Source organism: Aegilops tauschii, chromosome 6 (assembly GCF_002575655.3).
Source record: "Aegilops tauschii subsp. strangulata cultivar AL8/78 chromosome 6, Aet v6.0, whole genome shotgun sequence".
Classification (NCBI taxonomy): domain Eukaryota; kingdom Viridiplantae; phylum Streptophyta; class Magnoliopsida; order Poales; family Poaceae; genus Aegilops; species Aegilops tauschii.
In genome coordinates, this window is record NC_053040.3 from 44,651,164 (window position 1) to 44,671,410 (window position 20,247).

Here is a 20,247-nt window from a genome sequence, read left to right on the forward strand (position 1 = left end):
TGTTTTATGGAGTCATGATAATAGACTCTTCATGTTCCATGACATGATGAACTTACAATTCCAATCTAATAAAATATGAAGTTAACATCCTGATTATTATGATGATTAATATATAAGAACCTCCATGATGATGTTTTGTGGAGCTGATTTTTTTTTTAGCCAAAGAAAAGGCGCTCAACAATTTCGCTTGAAATTTAAAGAAAAAAATTCCCTTGAAGAAATTTGTCGAGCGGCTGGTGCTGGATATCAATCTGATTCTTTGACAGGCTAGGCTTGGACATTCAAGCCCGTTATAGACTCGGCCCAGTTAGACAACTTCACCCTACAGAGAGAGACGGACGCAGTGCTCTCCTGCTCACAACCGCCGCCGCCGCCGCCGCCGCAAACACCCAGCTCTCCACGCCGGAGAGCGGCCAGCCCCGATGGACTCGCCGCAGATCCCCGACGATCTTTTCCCGGAGATCTTCCTCCGCGTCCCCGACCCAGCCGACCTCGTCCGAATCTCGGCCGCCTGCGTCTCCTTCCGCTGCCTCGTCGCCAGCCGCTCCTTCCTCCGCCGCTACCGCAAGCGCCACGCCCCGCCCCTCGTCGGCTTCTTCGATTTTCAGCGAGTCTTCCACCCCGCCGAACCTCCTTACCCCTCCGCTTCGGCCGCCAAAGCCGTCGCCCTCGCCGCCGACTTCTCTTTCCCCTTCCTCCCCGCCCCAGCCAGCGACTGGCACATTTTTGAGATCCGTGACGGTCGTGTCCTCCTCGGCCGGGACCCCGATGACTTCGAGGAGCTGGTGGTGTGCGATCCCTTGCACCGGCGCCACCTCCTGCTTCCCCGAATCCCTGGACTCGACGAGTGGCTTCCTTCGGCCACGACCGGCGGGATAGGATGGCAGATCTTCCTCCTGGGCGGCGGCGACGACGACGACGAGGCTGCGGAAGAGACGTCTTTCAGAGTGATATGGAGGGCAGAGCGCGAAGATGATGATAATCAGGTCGCCTTCGTCTTCTCTTCCAGCACCGGACAATGGCGAGCTGCTCCGCCGGGGTCAGGGTTGGCTTCCTTCTCCTGGCGCCAATATGTGCATGGCTGCTTGTACGGGATGACAGATTGCAGGGAGAAGCTGCGTGTGCTCGACACCCGGACGATGGAGGTCTCACTCCTCGACCTCCCGCTGGAAGCCAAAGGTTATGCTTATGTGTATGTAGACGTTGTGGAGGCAGGGGAGGGCATCACTGGGTTGTTTGTGCGGCCAAGGGGGACACCTGACATCAGATACTTCACTAGGCGAAACAATGGTGGGAGTTCCAGCCAGTGGCAGTTGGAGAAGATAATCTCACTGGATCCTTCTCAGTGGCAGTCGGCGGGTTCACCAAGGCCAAACTGGTTCCTGCGTCACTCCGGAAGCCCATCGCTTGATGCTGGCCTTTTCTCACTGGATGTCAAGACATTCCAGCTTGAGAGGGTGCTTGGATCAGAGCTTAGCATGCTTTGCCTGTGGCCATATACCAACTTTCCACCATTTCTGTCGACACCAGCAGTATCAAGTGGTAACCTTTCTGTGGCATCCTAGTTATTTCCTTCACTTAGTTATCACACATCTTGTCTGCTGCTTGATACAGTAGTTGATTACTGTGATCGGTGAATCTTGTCTACACGGTTTATTAGTTGTCACATTCTCTGTGTTGTGGCTAAGCTGAGGAACATAATTGCGGTTTATTTAAGATTGTTTTAGTTGACACTTTAAGTTGATTAGAGAAGTAAAAGAAAGGTCTGTGCACAGCATGAGTAGCATTTTGGATGCACCTTGAAATCGTAAGAAACACGAGGTCAGGACAATGATTCTTGTTTATATGGCCAAACTAATGCAGAAGGCATACAAGCTCAAAGGACACTGCTACCAACAGTTCACCTTTGGTTTGTAACTTTGTATCACCTTCCTCCAGTCAAGCTGGAGTTATCTTGTTCACATTTATAGATATAAGCAGGGAGGCAAGTCTGAGGTGGTAAAATTTTACTACCATTTCTGTTGTGGCTAAGCTGAGGAACGTAATTGTGGTTTATTTAAGTTTGTTTTAGTTGACACTTAAGTTGATTAGAGAAGTAAGAGAAAGGTCTGTGCATAGCATGAGTAGCATTTTGGAAGCACCTTGAAATCATAAGAAACATGACGTCATGACAATGATTGTTGTTTTTATGGCCAAACTAACGCAGAAGGCATACAAGCTCAAAGGACACTGCTACCAACAGTTCACCTTTGGTTTGTTTCACCTTCTTCCAGTCAAGCTGGAGTTATCTTATTCACATTTCTCTTGCTAGATATGAGCAGGGAGGCAAGTCTGCTGTGGTAAATTTTTTGTTTCTGCTACCATTCCGTTTATGGCGCTTAATTTATTTTATGCTACATCTCTTAATTTATGTTTACATGTCTTGTCTGGCTGTGTAATCCGACTTGTATTGCAAATGACATTGGAAAGCACCATAAAACAAGTGTTTTTCTGTTCTATATTTCAAATCCATTGAATTCAATATTATTCCTATGGAACTAAGTAGCCTTGAAGGATTATTCATGCGCTTTTGTTGTAAGCATTTTACCAAGTATTTCCCAATGGCAAGACCTATGGATTGTTTTTATTCGCAACTCCTGAATATCTAAAGTCTGAGTACGCATATATTGGGCAGGTACTCAGGAAGGTGATGAGAAGGAGATGCTGGAACAAGGTGCGGAGATGCTGCAAGCTGAAGAGCCCATGGGTAGCCCTCACGACGAGAGCACTGCTGATGACGTGGATGCTCAAGGTCAGGCCGGTGTATCAAGGACTGGAGATGTGGCTGATTGAGGTCAGGCCGGTGTATCAGTGTAACTTGTGGCTCTGTACGTCTGTAAAATGGTTATCTTAACATGGAGTTTATCTTGTGTGGCTTAATCTGGCAATGATTGGTTCGTCTGTCAGATGAGGCAGCAAGAGCAGTACCTTCATTTGGCTTTTAGTTTAATTATGACTGATAAGTTGGAGTGATTGTGATATTGATGTATGCCTGCGCCATGAGTGGAACTAGTCGGGTACTAGGGAAACCAAGTGAAGTGGGCATGTTTGTGCTACTACTCGTTTATGGTTTAGTCAAGAGGATATGATTGACCTTTTCTTTTCTTGCACAACGGAGTTACCTTTGGTTCTGATTGTGATGTGTCAATCTGGTTTTTCAGTGTATTTATTTCAGCCAAGCTCACAAACATACCTGTGGTTTATTCAAATCTGTTTTAATGGCCACTTTTAAGTTGATTAGAGAAGTAAAAGAAAGGTCTGTGCACAGCATGAGTAGTATTTTGGAATCACCTTGAAATCGTAAGAAACACGACGTCATGACAATGATTGCAGAAGGCATACAAGCTCAAAGGGCACTGCTACCACACTTCACCTTTGGTTTGTTTCACATTCTTCCGGTCAAGCAGGAGTTATCTTGTTACATTTCTTTTGATAGATATAAGCAGGGAGGCAAGTCTGATGTGGTAAAGTTTTAATTTCTGTAAACCATTTCGTTTATTGCTCTTAAGTTCTCTTATGATTCATCTCTTTAGTTCCATATTGTCCTAGTACTTTATGCTTCCTCCTGTGCTTTTTGTTTCATAAGCAATTTAACAAGTACTCCCTACGTTCCTAAATATAAGTCTTTTTAGAGATTTCAATATGGACTACATATGGAGCAAAATGAATTAATCTATACTCTAAACTATATCTATAGGCATTCGTAGGTAGTCCATATTGAAATCTTTAAAAAGACTTATAGTATTTAGGAACGGAGGGAGTATTTTATTGCTTAATGGTAAGACCTGTGTATTGTTTTACTTTCAACTCCTAAATATCTAAAATCTAAGTACACATATCTTGGGCAGATACTCAGGAAGGTGATGAGAAGGAGATGCCGGAACAAGGTGCTGAGATGCTGCAAGATGACAAGCCCACAGGTAACCCTCACGACGAGAGCACTGGCTGATGACTCGAATGCTGGAGGTCAGGCCGGTGTATCGAGGACTCAAGATTGCGCTGATTGAGGTTGTTGCTGCGACTGGACAGTTGACCACAGGTTGATCATCAATACGGTACTGGTAACTTGTGGCTCTGTCTGTCTGTAATATGGTTATCTAACATCAACATGGAGTTTATCTTGTGTGCCTTGATCTGGTAATGATCAGTCCGTCCGTCAGATGAGGTAGCAAGAGTATTAGCTTCATTTGTTTTTTACTAGTTTAATTATGACTATGTGGTAAGTCAGAGTGATTGTGATCTTGCTGTATGCCTGCCCCATGTGGCATGAGTGGAACCAGTCAGGTACTATGACTATGAAATTAAGGAGGGTAATGATCTACTCCATGAGCAGTGGCAAAAGTGAAGTGAATGTGCTAGTACTTTTTATGGTGTAGTCAAGAGGATCTGATTGTCCTTTGCTTTGCCTATTACTCCCTCCGTAAACTAATATAAGAGCGTTTAGATCTATTTTAGTGATCTAAACGCTTTTATATTAGTTTACAGAGGGAGTACAAAACAGAGTTACTTTTGGTTCTGTGTCAATCTGTTTTTCCAGTGTATTTATTTAAGCCAAGTTCGTTGAGAGCATTTAGTAAACATGCCTCCTCTGTAAATGGAGAATTCATCATCGTGCTCATTCTTGGTCTACTAAACCGGCCATTCATCGTCACTCTCACTTCACTGATCGAGAAGACAACCTTATGGGTTCAAAAACTACCACTTCTATTACACTACCCGTGTCAAAAATGGCCCTAAAGCTACACAACCGACACAGGCAGCGGCGACCGAGGCCTTGCAAAATAGAAGAAGCATAACCTTGTGCCTAGAAGAGAAATGAAAAACGCATTGCAAAATGGAAGAAGCATAACCTTGTGCCTAGAAGAAAATAAAAAACGAAAAGTTCAGAAGTTAAGACAATGGTGGTTTGATTTCAGAGACTGAATAAATTCTTGCAATACTCTCACAGTTAAGCATTATCCATAAAGGCATCAACCATCTTATAAACATGTCTGGTTCCACAAAGACTGGATTTCTCACTCAAGTGCGAAAAGGCAGAACATTCAGTGAAATTGTGGTCTTGTGATGTTCCTCTGGCATCTTCTTCAGCTAACAGCGGAGAAGGAGCAAACTTCTGGAACAATGTAGCACTAAAAGGTATCACTGAGTGCAATGGAGAACAAATACTAAGATGACGCCTTGCCGCTGATCATCCAGACACTTCCTGATATCCTCCTACTCCTCCTTCACATGGCAATCCTGGTCCAAGGAAACACGTGAAGGATCAGAAAGAAGGTAATTCAGCATAAGATTATTTCATTTTTTTTTTGCCACAAGTAACTACTGCTCCCTCCGTCCCATAATAGAAGACCGTCTTGCAAGCTAGCTTGCAAAATGATACTCCCTCCATCCCAAAATAAGTGTCTCAACTCTAGTACAACTTTGTACTAAAGTTAGTACAAAGTTAAGACACTTATTTTAGGACAGAGGGAGTATTATATTATAGAACGGAGGGAGTAGTACAATAGTCACTAACATGTTATGTGCACTCGGAAACAAAAATAATGAATTTACATCAATACAGGTTTTTTTTCTTTCAAAAAGACAGGCAGCACCAGTTAAAGGCCTTCATATCACACTGACATGTTCCCATTTTATAGTTTGTGTTACAGTGAATCTCAAAATTGATCATATAAGGAGAAATGCCTGACATACAAACACAAATTACCCAAAGTTAGCTTGGATTAGCCACTTATCGTAGAAAGGGAAAACTTTCATGGTGACATCTCTGACACACATAATGCATAAGCTCAAAGCATACCCAGCCGTGCAAACTTACCAATCCACTTGTCTTCAGCAACAAAATATATGATCCAATAGGCAACATTAAAAAAAAACAGGTATTAACAACTTCAGATACAAGTCGTACTAGTTATACCAAACAGATAACTAAGAACATTACATGGATATACCAAACAGTGCAATGAAAGGTGCACGCTGCAAAACTATGTGGCTTCAACCACAGCAATGTACAGATCATATAAAAGGCAAAAGGCAAACCTTGCAGGACCATCCTTGAGCTTAGGGAATGTGGGAGGCCAAACCATCATAAACGGATAGACATCAGTGAAGTATTGATCCTTAGCAACCAATTTACGGAGTGTCCTGTTCTTGACATCCAGATAGAATATACATCCACACATTTGCAAAACCACAAACTCAGCATTATCCCCAGCATGACATACATAGCAATAACCAGAATGCGCATCCTCAAGCGTGTTATCTAGCATCCTCAGATTAGCACACATCTCATGCAGACAAATGGTATCAACCAGCAACCAGTTGTCCCCCTTGTGGAGCCAGATGCAAAGTTTAAAGCCATTGACATGGATGACATATACACCGGAAGGATCATCTGCCCGTGACAAGAAGGTGTGAAAAATGTCATACTTCACTCCAGGTGGGTGCTGGATTCTAGACAAACTTGAGGTTGTCAAATCCAAGACAATAATGTCGTCTGCGGGGGAGACCACCATATAGATTTTATTGTCGACAAGCACAACTTTTGCTTTGGGTAGCGGAAGATGGAGCTGGGCCGTGGCCGAGGTATGCAAGCACCAAACACTGCCTTGTAACATATACACGCGTAAAGTGAAATTTTCTGTCTGATTAGTCAACTCCGTCAACACATAAAAGTAGGACAAGCCATTGCCTTCTTCTTTGGAGAGAATAGCATCAAAATATTGGCGATTGTAATCCTGGGCTCTTGGGAGTGCTGGGACGACGTTAATGCCTCTCTCAGGGCAAAGCGGGCGGTGCAATCCATATGCTAGTTCTCTGCGGTGCACTCCATATGCTAGTTCTCTTCCTTCACGACGTTGGGTGAAGATGCTGCCGTTTCGGGAGTCCATGATCCATAGATTCTTGGGGTCATCGAAGTTGTGGTTCGCCATGCGGCGGACAACAGTGTTGAGCTCCGGGGGCTGGGGCAGCATCGGGACAAAGCACAGGAAGGCTACCAATTCCGGCCGGATCAAGATGCTGCCAATGTAGAAGCCAAGTAGGAGGGGCGGGTGGAGCTCACGGAACCGGCGGAGGAAGCCCCGGTTCGAGGCGAGATGGTACCAACACCTGCACACGAGGGCAGCGCGAACGAGGGTAGTGGGGAAGCCGGCGCGGAGGAGGATCTCCGCAAGGAGGTTGTTGTCCCCAAGCACCTTGGAGACAGGGTCCACGGCCGCCAGGGAATGCTGGCCTGCCTCGCCATCGACATCCGCGTGTGGTCTCTTCTCAGGACAGATCCTGGAAAATCGGCAGCGCCGAGCAAATGCAAAAATGGCAATTGATTTCTTCAACCAATGTCGTTCAAGGAAATACCATAATCAAACTACTCCAAACTAAATGCGGGGGGCGAGAATCGAAGGTGGAGGAATTGGACGGATCTTACGTCTGGGGAACCTCGGCGGCGGCATCCATCATTAAATCTCCCCCACGACTGAGCTGCCACGGCAAGTAAATATAGGTAGGAGGAGTTAGTTTGGGAGGAAAACCTAGATAGCTAGGGTTTGATCCCGTGAGATGAGGAGAAACGAAACTGGGAGAGGACAGGAAAGAGAAAGACTCACCTGAATTGAATCGGCGGGAGGGAATAAGAAGTCGGTGGCCGTAGCCGGGGCTGGGCTCCGGTCGCCGGTCGCCGGCGCCGCTTCTTTCTCTCCGCTGGGAGCGTTGCAGTGGAGGTGTACCTTTTTTTCTTTTGCCCAAACTAGCACATATGCTCGTGCGTTGTGACGGGGGAAGCAAATCCCCGCATGCTCCAAGCGACCCATCCCTGTTACCAATCTCTTTGCCACCCTGGTCATATTGTCCACCTATTCACGACAAACGTGATAAATCTCAACGCGACGAGCTTGGTATCACACCGTCGCACGCTGCTTTCGCAAGCCCTTTCTCCTTTAAAAAAACATTTAAACTGATAATTATCTACCTATTAAAATGTTATAATGAACAAGCCAAATTAGGTGGCCTATGCTAGCTAAATTTTGGTTATATTAAGAAATATCTTTAAGCTAGCAAAACTTTGATTAGTTGTTAACAGTGAGATAGAAAGGCTGGGATCGAAACACATATTATTCAGTACATCAATATATTCAGAGTGGTGATGGAAAGAAGAAGAAAATATATAGAAGTATTCTTTAGATAGAACTGCAGTACATGGTTAATTAACACAAAAACTCCATTTCTAGCCATGAAATTAAAAATACGAATATGGGTCAGGGGCATCATACTGAATACAGTATGATATTATCACATATACATTCATAGCAGAGTCCACCTCTGAATATTTAACTTTCTGTTAGCTATTTGATCTTAATGTAACACCTGGCCGCAACTTGAATAATCATGCAAACACCAAACCAGGCGTTGCAAGCTGACAAGCGAAAGCAGAAAAAGTGAAACAAAACTGAAACACCAATCCAGCTATTGTCAGGGTTGTCTGTAAACGTACTGAAACAAAACTGATATTCAGCCGCGGTCACAGAAAAAATGGAGTGAGTTGGAGCTCATAAGCAATTCCTACATCCATCCCACGCATTATGCACAACCCATCATCCCATTTTAGAGCTGCTACTTCCTTAATTTGGACCGCTTTCCTTTCTTACTTTCCTGTCACAAGAACTCAATTCCTTTCTTTCCTTATTTCTCTCACTCGGCATCTTATTTCCTTCATTTCTTTCTATGCATGTCATCCTCTTATTTCCTTCCTTACTAACTTATTTCCTTCCTTCCTTCGTTTATTTATTCCCGAGATAGCTCCTTGATAAATCGAAAACTCAAATAACATGAAGAAATAGAAGAAAGATGGCACTTGTTCCTAGAAGAAAATGAAAGCAAGAGTTTCCTTTGATCAGTTCAGAGGTTGAGATCTGCGGAACCAGGCCAGCGGGGACTGGGAAACCGTGCGATGCTTGCTATCAGTTAAGTCAACCATCCAACTGCAATTCGGCTGTCCTGTCCACCATGTGAAATTAGTGGATTTCTTGCGCAAACGCGGCGATCATCGCTCTGGTTTCACTGAGAATTGTGTTCTTACGAAGAAATAATTAATCCTCAGCTACCAGCAGAGAAGCAGAAAACTGTTGAACAGCCTGACAGCAACATATAGTACTGACTGCAGTTGAGAAAGCATTTCAAATTCAGCCAAGAGCATCAGTGTGCAGTTCCTGTAGAGTTGAGAAACAGAAAATGAAAAGAAAAAAGTTTCCCTTTATCAGTTCAGAGGAACTTCAGATCTGCCGGACCAAGCCATCAGTGGTTTGGGGTTTCAGAATCTGAATAAATTGTCACAATACTCTCACTTGCAGTTAAGCATATCCATCTTATAAACATATCTGGTTCGCCAAACAGTGGATTACTCGCGCAAATGGGATAAGGAACACCCTATTCTATGAAAAGGCAGAACATTCAGTGAATCGTATTTTTATGATGTTCCTCTGGCATCTTCTTCAGCTAACAGAGGAGAAGGGGAAATATATTACTGATTACAATGGAGAAAGCATTCCAAAATCAGCCATGTCTGGACAGTGGACCCTAGAACTTACAACAGCTACTAAGGAAATGCAGCTCCCTGCTCTTCCCGGATGATGCCCTTGTCGCTGATCATCCAAAAGCAACCTCATATCCTCCTCCTTCACATGGCATTCCTGGTCCAGGGAAGCACATGACGGATCAGGATGAAGGTAATTCAGCATCAGAATATATTATTATGTTTCAAATGGACTAGCAAGACAAGTAACTAGTACAATGATAGTCACTAACATGTTATATGCACCAACACAAATAATGAATTAACATCAATAGGTTTTTTTCTCTTTCAAAAAGACAGCCAACACCAGTTAAATGCCTTTCATATTACACCAACATGTTTCCATTTTATAGTTTCTCTTAAAGTGAATCTAGAATCTGATCATATAAGGAGAAATGCCTGAACTACAAACACAAATTACACAAAGTTAGCCTAGACTAGCCACTTGTTGTAGAAAGGGAAAATTTTCATGGTGAGACATGTCTGACTCACACAAAATGCATAAGCTTAAAGCATACCCAGCCGTGTAAACTTACCAATCCACTTGTCTTTAAGAAAAGAATATGCGATCCAATAAGCAACATTTTAAAAAACCAGGTATTAACAATTTGAGATATAAGTCGTACTAGTTATACCAAACAGATGGCTAAGAACATTTCACAGATATACCAACAATGCAATAAATGATGCACACTGACCATGTTACTTCAACTAGAGCAGTGTACAGATCAACTAAAAGGCAAAAGGCAAACCTGGCAGGACCATCCTTGAGCACAGGGAATGTGGGAGGCCAAACCATCATAAAAGGGCAGACAACAGTGAAATGTTGATACTTTTGTGCCATCGCAAGAACTTTACGTAGTGTCCTGTTCTTGACGTCCAGATAGAGCAGACATCCACACATTTTTATGAGCAGAAACTCAGCATTATCCCCTGCCTGACATATATAGCAACGGCCAGTATGCTCATCCTCAAGCGTGTTATCTAGCATCCTCAGATTAGCACACATCTCATGCAAACAAATGGTATCGACCAGCAACCAGTTGTCCCCCTTATGGAGCCAGATGTGAAGTTTAAAGCCATTGACATGGATGAGACATATACCGGAAGGATCGTCTGCCCGTGACAAGACGGTGTTGAAACTGTGATACTTCACTCCAGGTGGGAGCTGGATTCTAGACAAACTTGAGGCCGTCAAATCCAAGACAATAATGTCGTCGGCGGGGGAGGCCACCACATAGATTTTATTGTCGACGAGCACAACTATTGCTCTGGGTAGTGGAAGATGGAGCTGGTATGTGGCCAAGGTATGCAAGCACCGAACACTGCCTTGCAACATATACACACGCATAGTGAATTTTTCTGTCTCATCGCAAAACTCCGTCAACGCATAAAAGTAGGACAAGCCATTGCCTTCTTCTTTGGAGAGAATAGCACCAAAATTTAGGCGATTGCGATCCTGGGCGCTTGGGAGTGGTAGGACGCCGTCAATGCCTCTCTCAGGGCAAAGCAGGCGGTACACTCCATATGCTAGTACTCTTCTTTCACGATGTCTGGTGAGATGCTGCCGTTCCGGGAATCCATGATCCATGGCACCTCGCAGGTACCGAAGTTGTGGCTCGCCATGCGGCGGACAACAGCGGCGAGCTCCGGGGGCTGGGGCAGCATCGGGACGAAGCGCGGGATGGCCATCGACTCCGGCCAGACCAACCCGGTGTCGATGTAAAAGCCAAGTAGGCGGGGCGGGTGGAGCTCACGGAACCGGCGGAGGAAACCCCGGTCCAAGGCGAGCTGGTACCAGCACCTGCACACGAGAGCGGCGCGGACAAGAGTGGTGGGGAAGCCGGTGCGGAGGAGGATCTCCCCGAGGAGGTTGTCGTCCCCAAGCACCTTGGAGACAGGGTCGACGGTCGGGGAACGCCGGGGTGTCTCGCCATCGGCATCCGCCCGTGGTTTCTTCTTGGGACGGACCCTGGAAAACCGGCAGCGCTGAGCAAATGCCAAACCGGCGTCAATGCAATAAACCTGATTTCTTCAGCCAATGCCGTTGCAGGACATATATTACAAATCAAACTGCGTGAAATGAAATGCAGGGGCGGGAATCGAAGGAGGCAGAGGATCTGGACGGGTCTTACCGTCGGGAAACCACCACAGCCGTATCCATCATCCAATCTCCCCTCTCAGCTGAGCTGCCGCGACAAGTAAATGTAGACCGGAGTTAGTTTGGGAGGAAAACCTAAACCTAGATAGCTAGGGTTTGATCCCGCGAGAAGAGGAGAACGAGAAACGGAACCGGGAGAGGGCAGGAAGCAGAAAGACTCGCCTGGATCGAATCGGGAGGAAGGAATAAGAAGCGTCGGTGGCCGCCGCCGGGGACGGGCTCGGGTCGCCGGCGCCGCTTCTTTCTCCCCCACCCGCTGGGGCGTTGCGGTCGAGGAGAGCTGGGCGATTGAGGTCAAAGTGAAACGATGATGCAGCCTCTTCACTATTGCAGCCCATAAAGCCCAGTACACATGTCTTTTTTTATATGCCAGCCCTGTGTCGCAAAAAAAAAAATCCAATAAATCCGGAAAGTTCGGATTTTAAGCATTTCATCACGAACAATTTTTCATGGCAACTTTAGTTGACACGAGGTGGCAACTTTAGTTGTGAAGACATGAAAACTTTGTCCCAGTTTGTTTTTATTAAAAAATTGCCATGTTTGCCAATCTCACGTGAACAAAAGTTGTCATGAAAAACGTTCGGGTAGCCATGCTTAAAATTCAAACGTTCAAGATTTATCATTTCTGAAAGAAAAAAAGACTGTCTAATTAACAATTGACTGATTTCGATTTTGGCATCAGTCAAATTGGACCAATAGCGTCTTCCTTCGTACCCCTTCAGCCTTTTCTGATACCTATTGGGTTTTAGGTTTTTCTTTCTCCATACCAAATACGTCCACTGTTTTTCTTGGGCGCTGTGTTTTTTGGACGAGTCTGCAAGGCAGCTCAGGTATTTTTTTTTAATAAAAAAACTCTCCATCTTTTTTTTGGTCTGTTTCAACCTTACTCTGCTTGGCAGCCTCTCTGACGGAATGCATACTAAATGTTTCAGAAATCACAAACTGAATGGAAAATCATAGACATAGACTGCAATATTCCAACAGTTTGCGAAAAAGAACACATGTTCATGAGCATCCTTGAACTACATAGACATACATGCCCAAAACCCGTGCCCATGTGACTTTCGAAAGCGGGACACATGCTCCCGATACGCGAAGATTGAGACTGAATCAGATGGCTAAAAATTTGACTAAAAGCCAAATCAAAACCAGTTGACTGAAAAATAGCAAAAACGAAAAAAGAAAACATGTACACCAGCATTGCTTTCTAAAACAAGAAACAAAAAAAATCTACCATGGCTCAAGCAATTAGAAAACAAAATCTTAGGCTCAGTCTGGATGCATTTAATTTAAGGGTTAAGTATATTTTTCGTCCCTCAAACTCTCTAGAAAATATAGAAATGATCCCACAACTTCGAAACAAGCAAAACTTAGTCCTTCAACGTTACAAACCGAATAATTTTAGTCCCTCGGTACCGCTTGGAGTGGTTTCGTTGGTGACATGACATGGTTTTGACTAATTTGAATGGTTTCGTTGATTTAGTGGAGGCTGCCTGTCACGTGGCGCTGAAGGCCATGCTCACTAGCGCCGGTTTGCTGCTACCCTGGCCGATCTCTCTTTGAGCACGTCGAGCAGCCACGCCCAGCTGGCCGTCCGCGTTTGCCGATCGAGATGCACTCTGCTGTCCAATGGGCGCTGCACCTATCGAGCTACCTCTTGTCGTGTCCGCTGCGCACTGGAACATTTCATTTGTGTAGCGCGCGAGCTTTCTATCACTACCTCTAAGAACCTATTGGTTTCTGGTGATGAAAAACCGGGTTGTCTTCACCTTGCTAAAAAAGGCAAGCAAGGAAAGATCATGCCCTCTAAGAGCAACTCTAGCAGACCCCGTATAATCCCGACCCGCATAACGCGTTTACAGTTCGAGGAAGATCTATTTTGTGGGACGAAATCGTGCGCTGCAGAATTAACCCCGCATATGAAACTGTATAATTTTAAAAAAGCTTTTGCGGGAGAAATTGCAACCACACAGATCATTCATAGTTCATCACAACATACTACATACATCATACATACTACATATATACTACATTGATCATTCTACTACATATATACTACATTCCGGAGGTGAGCCACGCGGCAGAGGAAGAGCCCGCGACCAAGGAAGAGTCCGCGGCAAAGGAAGAGCCCACAGCCGAGGAGTGCGTCCACCCGTGCCAGCGGTCGTACTCCTCCGTCTCGCGACGGAGGAGCGACGCCGGTAGCTGGAGACCTTGGTTGGTGTACTTCTTGGCCACGCGCTTCCTCGCGCCATCGGCGCGGACACACCGCTGGCGCTCGGGGTCGTCGCCCCCGCCAAAGCTGCCGCCGGAGCTCCACATACGGCCCCACATGGCGGCTGGAGGCGGAACTGGGCTCACCGAGGGCGAAAAATGCGACGAAGGGAGTGGGGAATCGTAGGGAAACGCGACGGCGGGTTTCTACCCGTATCTGCCCCGCAAACCCGTAGTTATACGGCTTCGGGGTTAAGGTTTGCGGGCTGCGGTAAAAAAATTTACGGGCCGGACGAGTATACGGCTCTGTCCTGGCCAGAAAATTGGGCCGAACCCGTATACTCGCCGGAATTATGCGGATTCACGCGTTATACGGGGTCTGCTAGAGATGCTCTAAGGGCCCGCCAATTTCCGGATAACGAAGAAACTATAAGAAAGCAAGCAAAGAAAAGATAATGGCCCCTAATCGTACCGCCGACGGTCCATTTGGTGCCCGAAAATGCAACCAAATTCTGCTCCGAGAAATCCATCCGTCCATCGCTCATGTCTTTTCTTTTCCGCCTTTCCGTTGTGTCTGTCCTATGCGGTGATGAATGATCATGATCAAGATGAACTGAGTGCACGGTACAGTAACACATTTCGTCAGCAGATATCTTACACCAGCGAAGCAGCCGGCCTTTGCCGATGCAAACAACCTCCGATGTCACCCCGTCCTGCTCTTATCCCTGGGCGAAATGACATGCATGCCCCCCTGAAATCACATTCCTCTAACCTGCCTCTTGGTTGAATTTGAATGCCCATGCCATTAGCGTCATTTCCTGGCTGGATCAGGAGGAAGTGGCAGCGTGCACACTGCATCCCCATGATTCCATGACACCATACCTTTCAGTGCAAAGCTGGCCTTAGCTCATGAAACGCATGCAACCTTCTTGATCGAACAGCACCATTTGCATTATTGTGTAAGTTTGAGTCAAGTACTCGAGTATGTGGCCAGCATTACTAGTGAAGTTAAATAAAAAAATTAACCGGGGGTGTGGATTTTGAAATCCCTCACACCTTTGTTGCATCCCACTCCCACCTACTCCTAACAGCCTCCGGCGATGATACCGGTGCGGCGATCGGACAAAAGAGAGAGCACAGTCATGCTAATCGCCAGATTTTCACCAGTAATTGGGCACTTGCATTTCTGAAGTGCATCCCCAAAATGGCATAGAGGTGTATGGCCCTATGTTTTGCTGATGATGCAATGCAACACCCTTGCAGCAACCAGCAGCCTTCAGTTGAGATGGTTCTTCAGTTAGCGGTTGCTTTCAGCTGATACACACCGTTTTTCCGGATCGGTCCATCTGCCGGCCGAGCGCCGAGCAGCCTCTACTGAAAGGTAGCTTTCTTCTGAGCCCATTCAAGAACAACCATGACAATGACACCACGCACTCTAGGTTTATGCAATTCTATTAGCTCACACTTGATTTTGATCCTCTGCTTGCTGATGGTCATGATGGTACTAGTACTATATAATGTACAGTACTACCTTTGGTGCTAGCAATCGTGTATAGTACTATAGTCTGAAGTTTCTTGCAGCCCTGTGACACGGGTGACATCAACAAATCCTATCCTGATTCCTGACAGCAGCTGGCTAGCAGCAGAGAAAGCCTTGCGTATGCATGGATTGAATTGATTGCGACCTGCTTCGACCGATGTGTCAGTGTCACTCACTTGCTCAATCCTAGGACACACAAGCTGACCCGCACTGGTGGTGAGCTGAGCTGAGCAATGGGAGGGGGAGATTATCACCAGCAGAGCATCATCGGCGGTGCGGCTGTTCATGGCCATGGAGGGGGAGGCGGCGCCACCCTGCAGGCTGCGCTCAGGCCGCTCGACGGCGGCGCCCACGGCTGGGACTACTGCATCTACTGGCGCCTCTAGGAAAAGGGGCTTTTACCCCGGTTGGTAAAGGCCTTTTGTTCGGTTTTTGAACCGGGACTAAAGGGTCGTTACTAATGCCCTAACCCTTTAGTCCCGGTTCTTACACGAACCGGGACAGAAGGTCCTCCACGTGGCCGCTGCTGCCAGCCCAGGCAGGGGGCCTTTGGTCCCGGTTGGTGCCACCAACCGGGACCAATAGGCAGGGCCTTTTGTCCCGGTTGGTGTCACCAACCGGGACCAATAGGCATCCACGCGTCAGCAGCTGGCAGGAGCTGAGATTTTTTTTTGAAAGGGGGTGGTTTAGGGGTTTTGGGGGGTTAATTTAGGTGTTTCATATATTGTGTTAGCTAGCTAATTAATAGAGGGAAGTGTCCTCTCTTATCTCCGTGCTTGGTCGACGCTACGTACTATATACGTATGAAGAGGAGTAGACACGCTAGCTAGTAATCAAATGAAGGAAACAGAAGATCGTCATGAACATATGCATACAGAGAGAAGTGATATCGACCACCTCTCCTTCTCCGAGATATTGGTCGAACAACAAGTTCTCGTATATCTATCCAACACTACCGGCTACATATATACAATAATTATCTCTTATAATACAATCTCCTAATTAAATTGTAGGAACACAGGGTCCACATAGTATTCTCCGTTTTCAGCGATCACGTGGTCAAGGAAGAATGCCGTCAATTCCTCTTGAATTCCTCGCATACGATCTGGTGCTAGGAGTTCATCCCGCTTCCGAAACATCTAATTTGAAGAAGGGGGTCAATACATATATATATGAATAAATGAAACTCAACACAAATGATGGTAATAAAATAAAATTGTGAATATTATTGCTTACGCACTTCATATTGTTCTTCAGTGTAGCCCCGCTCACAGGTCGTGTAGCGGATGGACTCGCAAACGTAGTATCCACAGTAATTATTCCCGGGTTCCTGCCACAACCACTTTACAAGAAATAGAGGTCAATCAAACTGATAAGCAAGCATGCTAAATGGTATTGATGAAACTAGCGCTTGAATCACTAGGAGATGCGCGGAACATGCTACTATAGTACTTACTTTCGGGTGATTAAATTGCAGCTTCTTCGGCAGTCCCGGAGCTTTTGAGGTGAATTTTCTCCAAACCCTACCAGACAAAGAAAACAATTACTTGATATCAGGAAATGAACAAAGTTGCTGATATGGTGGATAATGATCGATTTAACTTACTTCTCGAGCATTTGAGTCATGTTCGCATAGTCCTGGGGATCTTTTCGTCTCGAGTCTAAGACGGTTACTACTCCCTGCTCAAGCTTAATCTCTAGGAGAATATAGTGGAAGCTGCGCATGCATGCATAAGTCATCAATTACATTACCATAACCTGGACTAATAAGGGAAACCGAATATGCACAAGACAGTAACACTCACTTGAAGTTGTAAGGAAAGAGTATTATATCTTTGTTTTGATTTAATACCAACGATTGTAGCAAGTTGGCCTCGGCTTCTTTGGGATGTTTTTCAACCGTATATGCATCTATGAGATTTGTGTTAATGAACCCAATATCACCGATTTGTCTTTTCTTTAATTCGGCGATCTTCAATCTGCATAATATAGTGAGGATAATTATAAATACATGTAATGAAAGAGCTGACCTATATAGAGAGACTTAATGACAGAAGTAGTACTACTTACACACAGTAGCAAGTGATCGTTGTTTTATCGAGGGCCTTTTGATTGTAAAACTGGAAGAAATCCTCAAATGGAACATTCAGCAGATCAATTCCAACGAGGTCATGCTCCGGTTTAACTCTCAGCGTCAAAGTATCCATCCCATCAGACTCTCTGCAGGTTTTCATGTACCAATCATGTAGTCTTCGCATCATCGTTGTTAGAGATCTTTCATCTTTGACGAGAGGCTTCCCGTAATGGTATTTGTGTTCGTCCACCTCCATGATTTCATAATGTACATCGTCGGGCAGGTAATCTCCAAGATTGCTATAACCGGGCACCATACTCGGATCATTAGCGACGATGTCTTTTGACACCTTGAGCGGGGGGCACGATTGGTTCGCTTGTTCGCCGAGCTGGGCAATTTTTTTCCCAGCTCGTCGTTCTTTTAACCTTCGATCACTTACAGTACTTCCCGACCGCTCCGCTTCGGCATATGTCTTTGCAAGAATGCTCTCATAGTTGCCTCTCGGCGGAGACTTTGGTGGTTTTGTCAGGGCAGCCAGAGTGCGCTTTGCTTTCACCGGATCTACCTTCTCCTCCGGAGGTGGATGTTTCTTTGCTTTCACCCCTTCAAAGAAGTTTGTCACTTCGGCTCGCACGATCTTCCTGGTTTCCTCCTCGGTCCTCTCGTATGGTAACTTCTCTGGAGTCTTCAGAGAAGGACCGAATCTGTATTGCCTCCCGCCTCTGGCAGCTGTACTGCTAGACGCCGGTAGAGCAGACGGAGTGGCTGCGGCTGTCTTCTTTCCTTGCTTACGAGGCGGAGGAGAGGGACTACGACGTGCCGGAGCAGCCGCAACGGCGGCGGGTCTCTTCCGCCCTTGCTGACGAGGAGGAGAAGGAGGAGGCTGGCTGCTCTGGCACGCCGGCGCTGGCGGAGAAGGAGGCGTGCAGCTTGAACCCTTTCGTGCAGCTTCTGAATTTGGATCTGCTCCACTTTTTTCCTCCTCTCCAGGCTTTTGTAACCGCCCGCGTCCGGAAAACCAGCCTTCCACGGAACGGAGCCTGGCGTGCCTCGTGTCCGTCCAGGGTGCTCAGGATTCTCGAGGGCCATTGTGAGCTCGTCGTTCTCTCTGTCTGGAACGAACGTCCCTTGCTGCGCTGCATCGATATATTGCTGAATCTTCTTGACTGGTATTCTCAAAAGCTCGTTCGTCCAAACGCACCTCCCTGATACAGGGTCCAAGGTTCCGCCAGCCCCGAAGAACCAAGTCCGGCAACGGTCTGTCCAGTTCATTGTCTGTGGTTCGATCCCTTTTTCAAGCAGATCATTCTCAGCCTTGGCCCACTTAGGTCGGGCTTTGAGGTAGCCACCTGACCCCGTGTGATGGTGAAGCTTCTTCTTTGCAGCATTCTTCTTGTTTGTCGCTGACATCTTCTTACTCTTTTCCGATGTCTTGTGGGCCACAAATGCGGGCCAGTGATCTCTGATCTTCTCATACCGGCCGATGAATTCTGGTGTCTCTTCTTTGTCGACAAACGTTTTCAGCTCATTCTTCCACCTCCTGAATAGGTCTGCCATCTTCTTAAGAGCATGAGACTTGATTAATTGCTCTATAACTAGCTTCTCCGGATCCTCCTCTGGCTGTAGGGTGAAATTTGCCTTCAGCTCAGTCCAAAGATCATCTTTCTGCATATCATTGACATAAGACACCTCAGGGTCTTCCTTCTTAGGCTTATACCATTGCTGGATGCTGATCGGGATCTTGTCCCTAACTAGAACCCCGCACTGAGCAGAAAATGCATCCTTTGTCCGGATGGGTTCAATCGGTTGGCCGTCGCGCGCGATTGCTGTGATCTCAAACCTTTCATCCGAGCGCAACTTTCTCTTCGGTCCTCGTCTCTTTACCGAAGTTGTGCTTGATCCGGAGGGCTAGAAAAAAGAAGAAAGACGAGTGTTAATTAATATGTGTACATACCAAAACAATGAATGCATCAATTAGCTAGTCAGCACAGGCTTAACTAATATATTTACCTGGCCGGACTCTGTTCGGTCACCGGAGCCGTCACCACGGGCTCCTTCTTGCACCAGCATTGGGTCACCGGAGCCATCATAATCATGTCTTTCCTCCTCCACTCTTCGATCACCGTAGCCTGCTTCTTCACCCTGTTCTTCCAGACCATCATTGTCGTTAAGATATGACAAGATATCACCTCCGGCTAAGATTATGTCCCCCAACACCTCTTCTGCTTGCTCGTCTCGTCCGTGCTCCATTGTTTCTGCAAATATTACAACATGGCAATTATTACACAAACATGACAGCAGGTGGATATATTAGTGCAAACGTAGACCTAGCTTATTCCGGGTTTGGGGTGGCCTAGGCAACGCTTCAAGGGTAGGGGCGCGGCGGGAGGGGGTAGGAGACCGACATCGTTTTTTTAGGGTTTGGGTGTCCTCGAGAGTTTTGGTCGAGCGAGAGGGCCGGGGGGGGGGGGTGCTCCCGTGGTATAAGTTATCACGGTCGAGAGGGGGTATAAATATCGACCGTCCATCATGTCAAAGTTATCTGGGAGGGAGTTATATATATCGACAACGACGACATACATACATGGGAAAATAATGTTATCGGGGAGGGGGTATATCGACCCCCCCCCCACGTGTTGAAGTTATCGGGAGGG

At 46.2% G+C, this 20,247-nt stretch overlaps 2 protein-coding genes and 1 pseudogene across 3 annotated transcripts; 1 reads left to right on the forward strand and 2 right to left on the reverse strand.

The window, feature by feature from the left end:
- Window positions 1-294: 294 nt before the first annotated feature.
- On the forward strand, window positions 295-3,137 carry LOC109763427 (uncharacterized). The gene is made up of 2 exons (XM_020322271.4): window positions 295-1,542; window positions 2,675-3,137. The coding sequence occupies exons 1-2, from the start codon at window positions 423-425 to the stop codon at window positions 2,830-2,832; spliced, it is 1,278 nt and encodes a 425-aa protein (XP_020177860.1). The 5' UTR covers window positions 295-422; the 3' UTR covers window positions 2,833-3,137.
- Window positions 3,138-4,929: 1,792 nt separating this feature from the next.
- LOC109763426 (uncharacterized) lies at window positions 4,930-7,862 on the reverse strand. Of its 2 annotated transcripts, none has more exons than XM_020322269.2 (4): window positions 7,644-7,862; window positions 7,466-7,518; window positions 6,079-7,320; window positions 4,930-5,277 (listed from the first exon to the last, which is right to left on the reverse strand). In XM_020322269.2, the coding sequence occupies exons 1-4, from the start codon at window positions 7,845-7,847 to the stop codon at window positions 5,265-5,267; spliced, it is 1,512 nt and encodes a 503-aa protein (XP_020177858.2). In that variant the 5' UTR covers window positions 7,848-7,862; the 3' UTR covers window positions 4,930-5,264. The 2 variants fall into 2 exon arrangements, with proteins under 2 accessions (XP_020177858.2, XP_045085590.1); XM_045229655.2 differs by having other exon boundaries at window positions 7,466-7,513; window positions 7,644-7,756.
- Window positions 7,863-9,336: 1,474 nt separating this feature from the next.
- On the reverse strand, window positions 9,337-12,118 carry LOC109763425 (uncharacterized; annotated as a pseudogene).
- Between the last annotated feature and the right edge of the window lie 8,129 nt (window positions 12,119-20,247).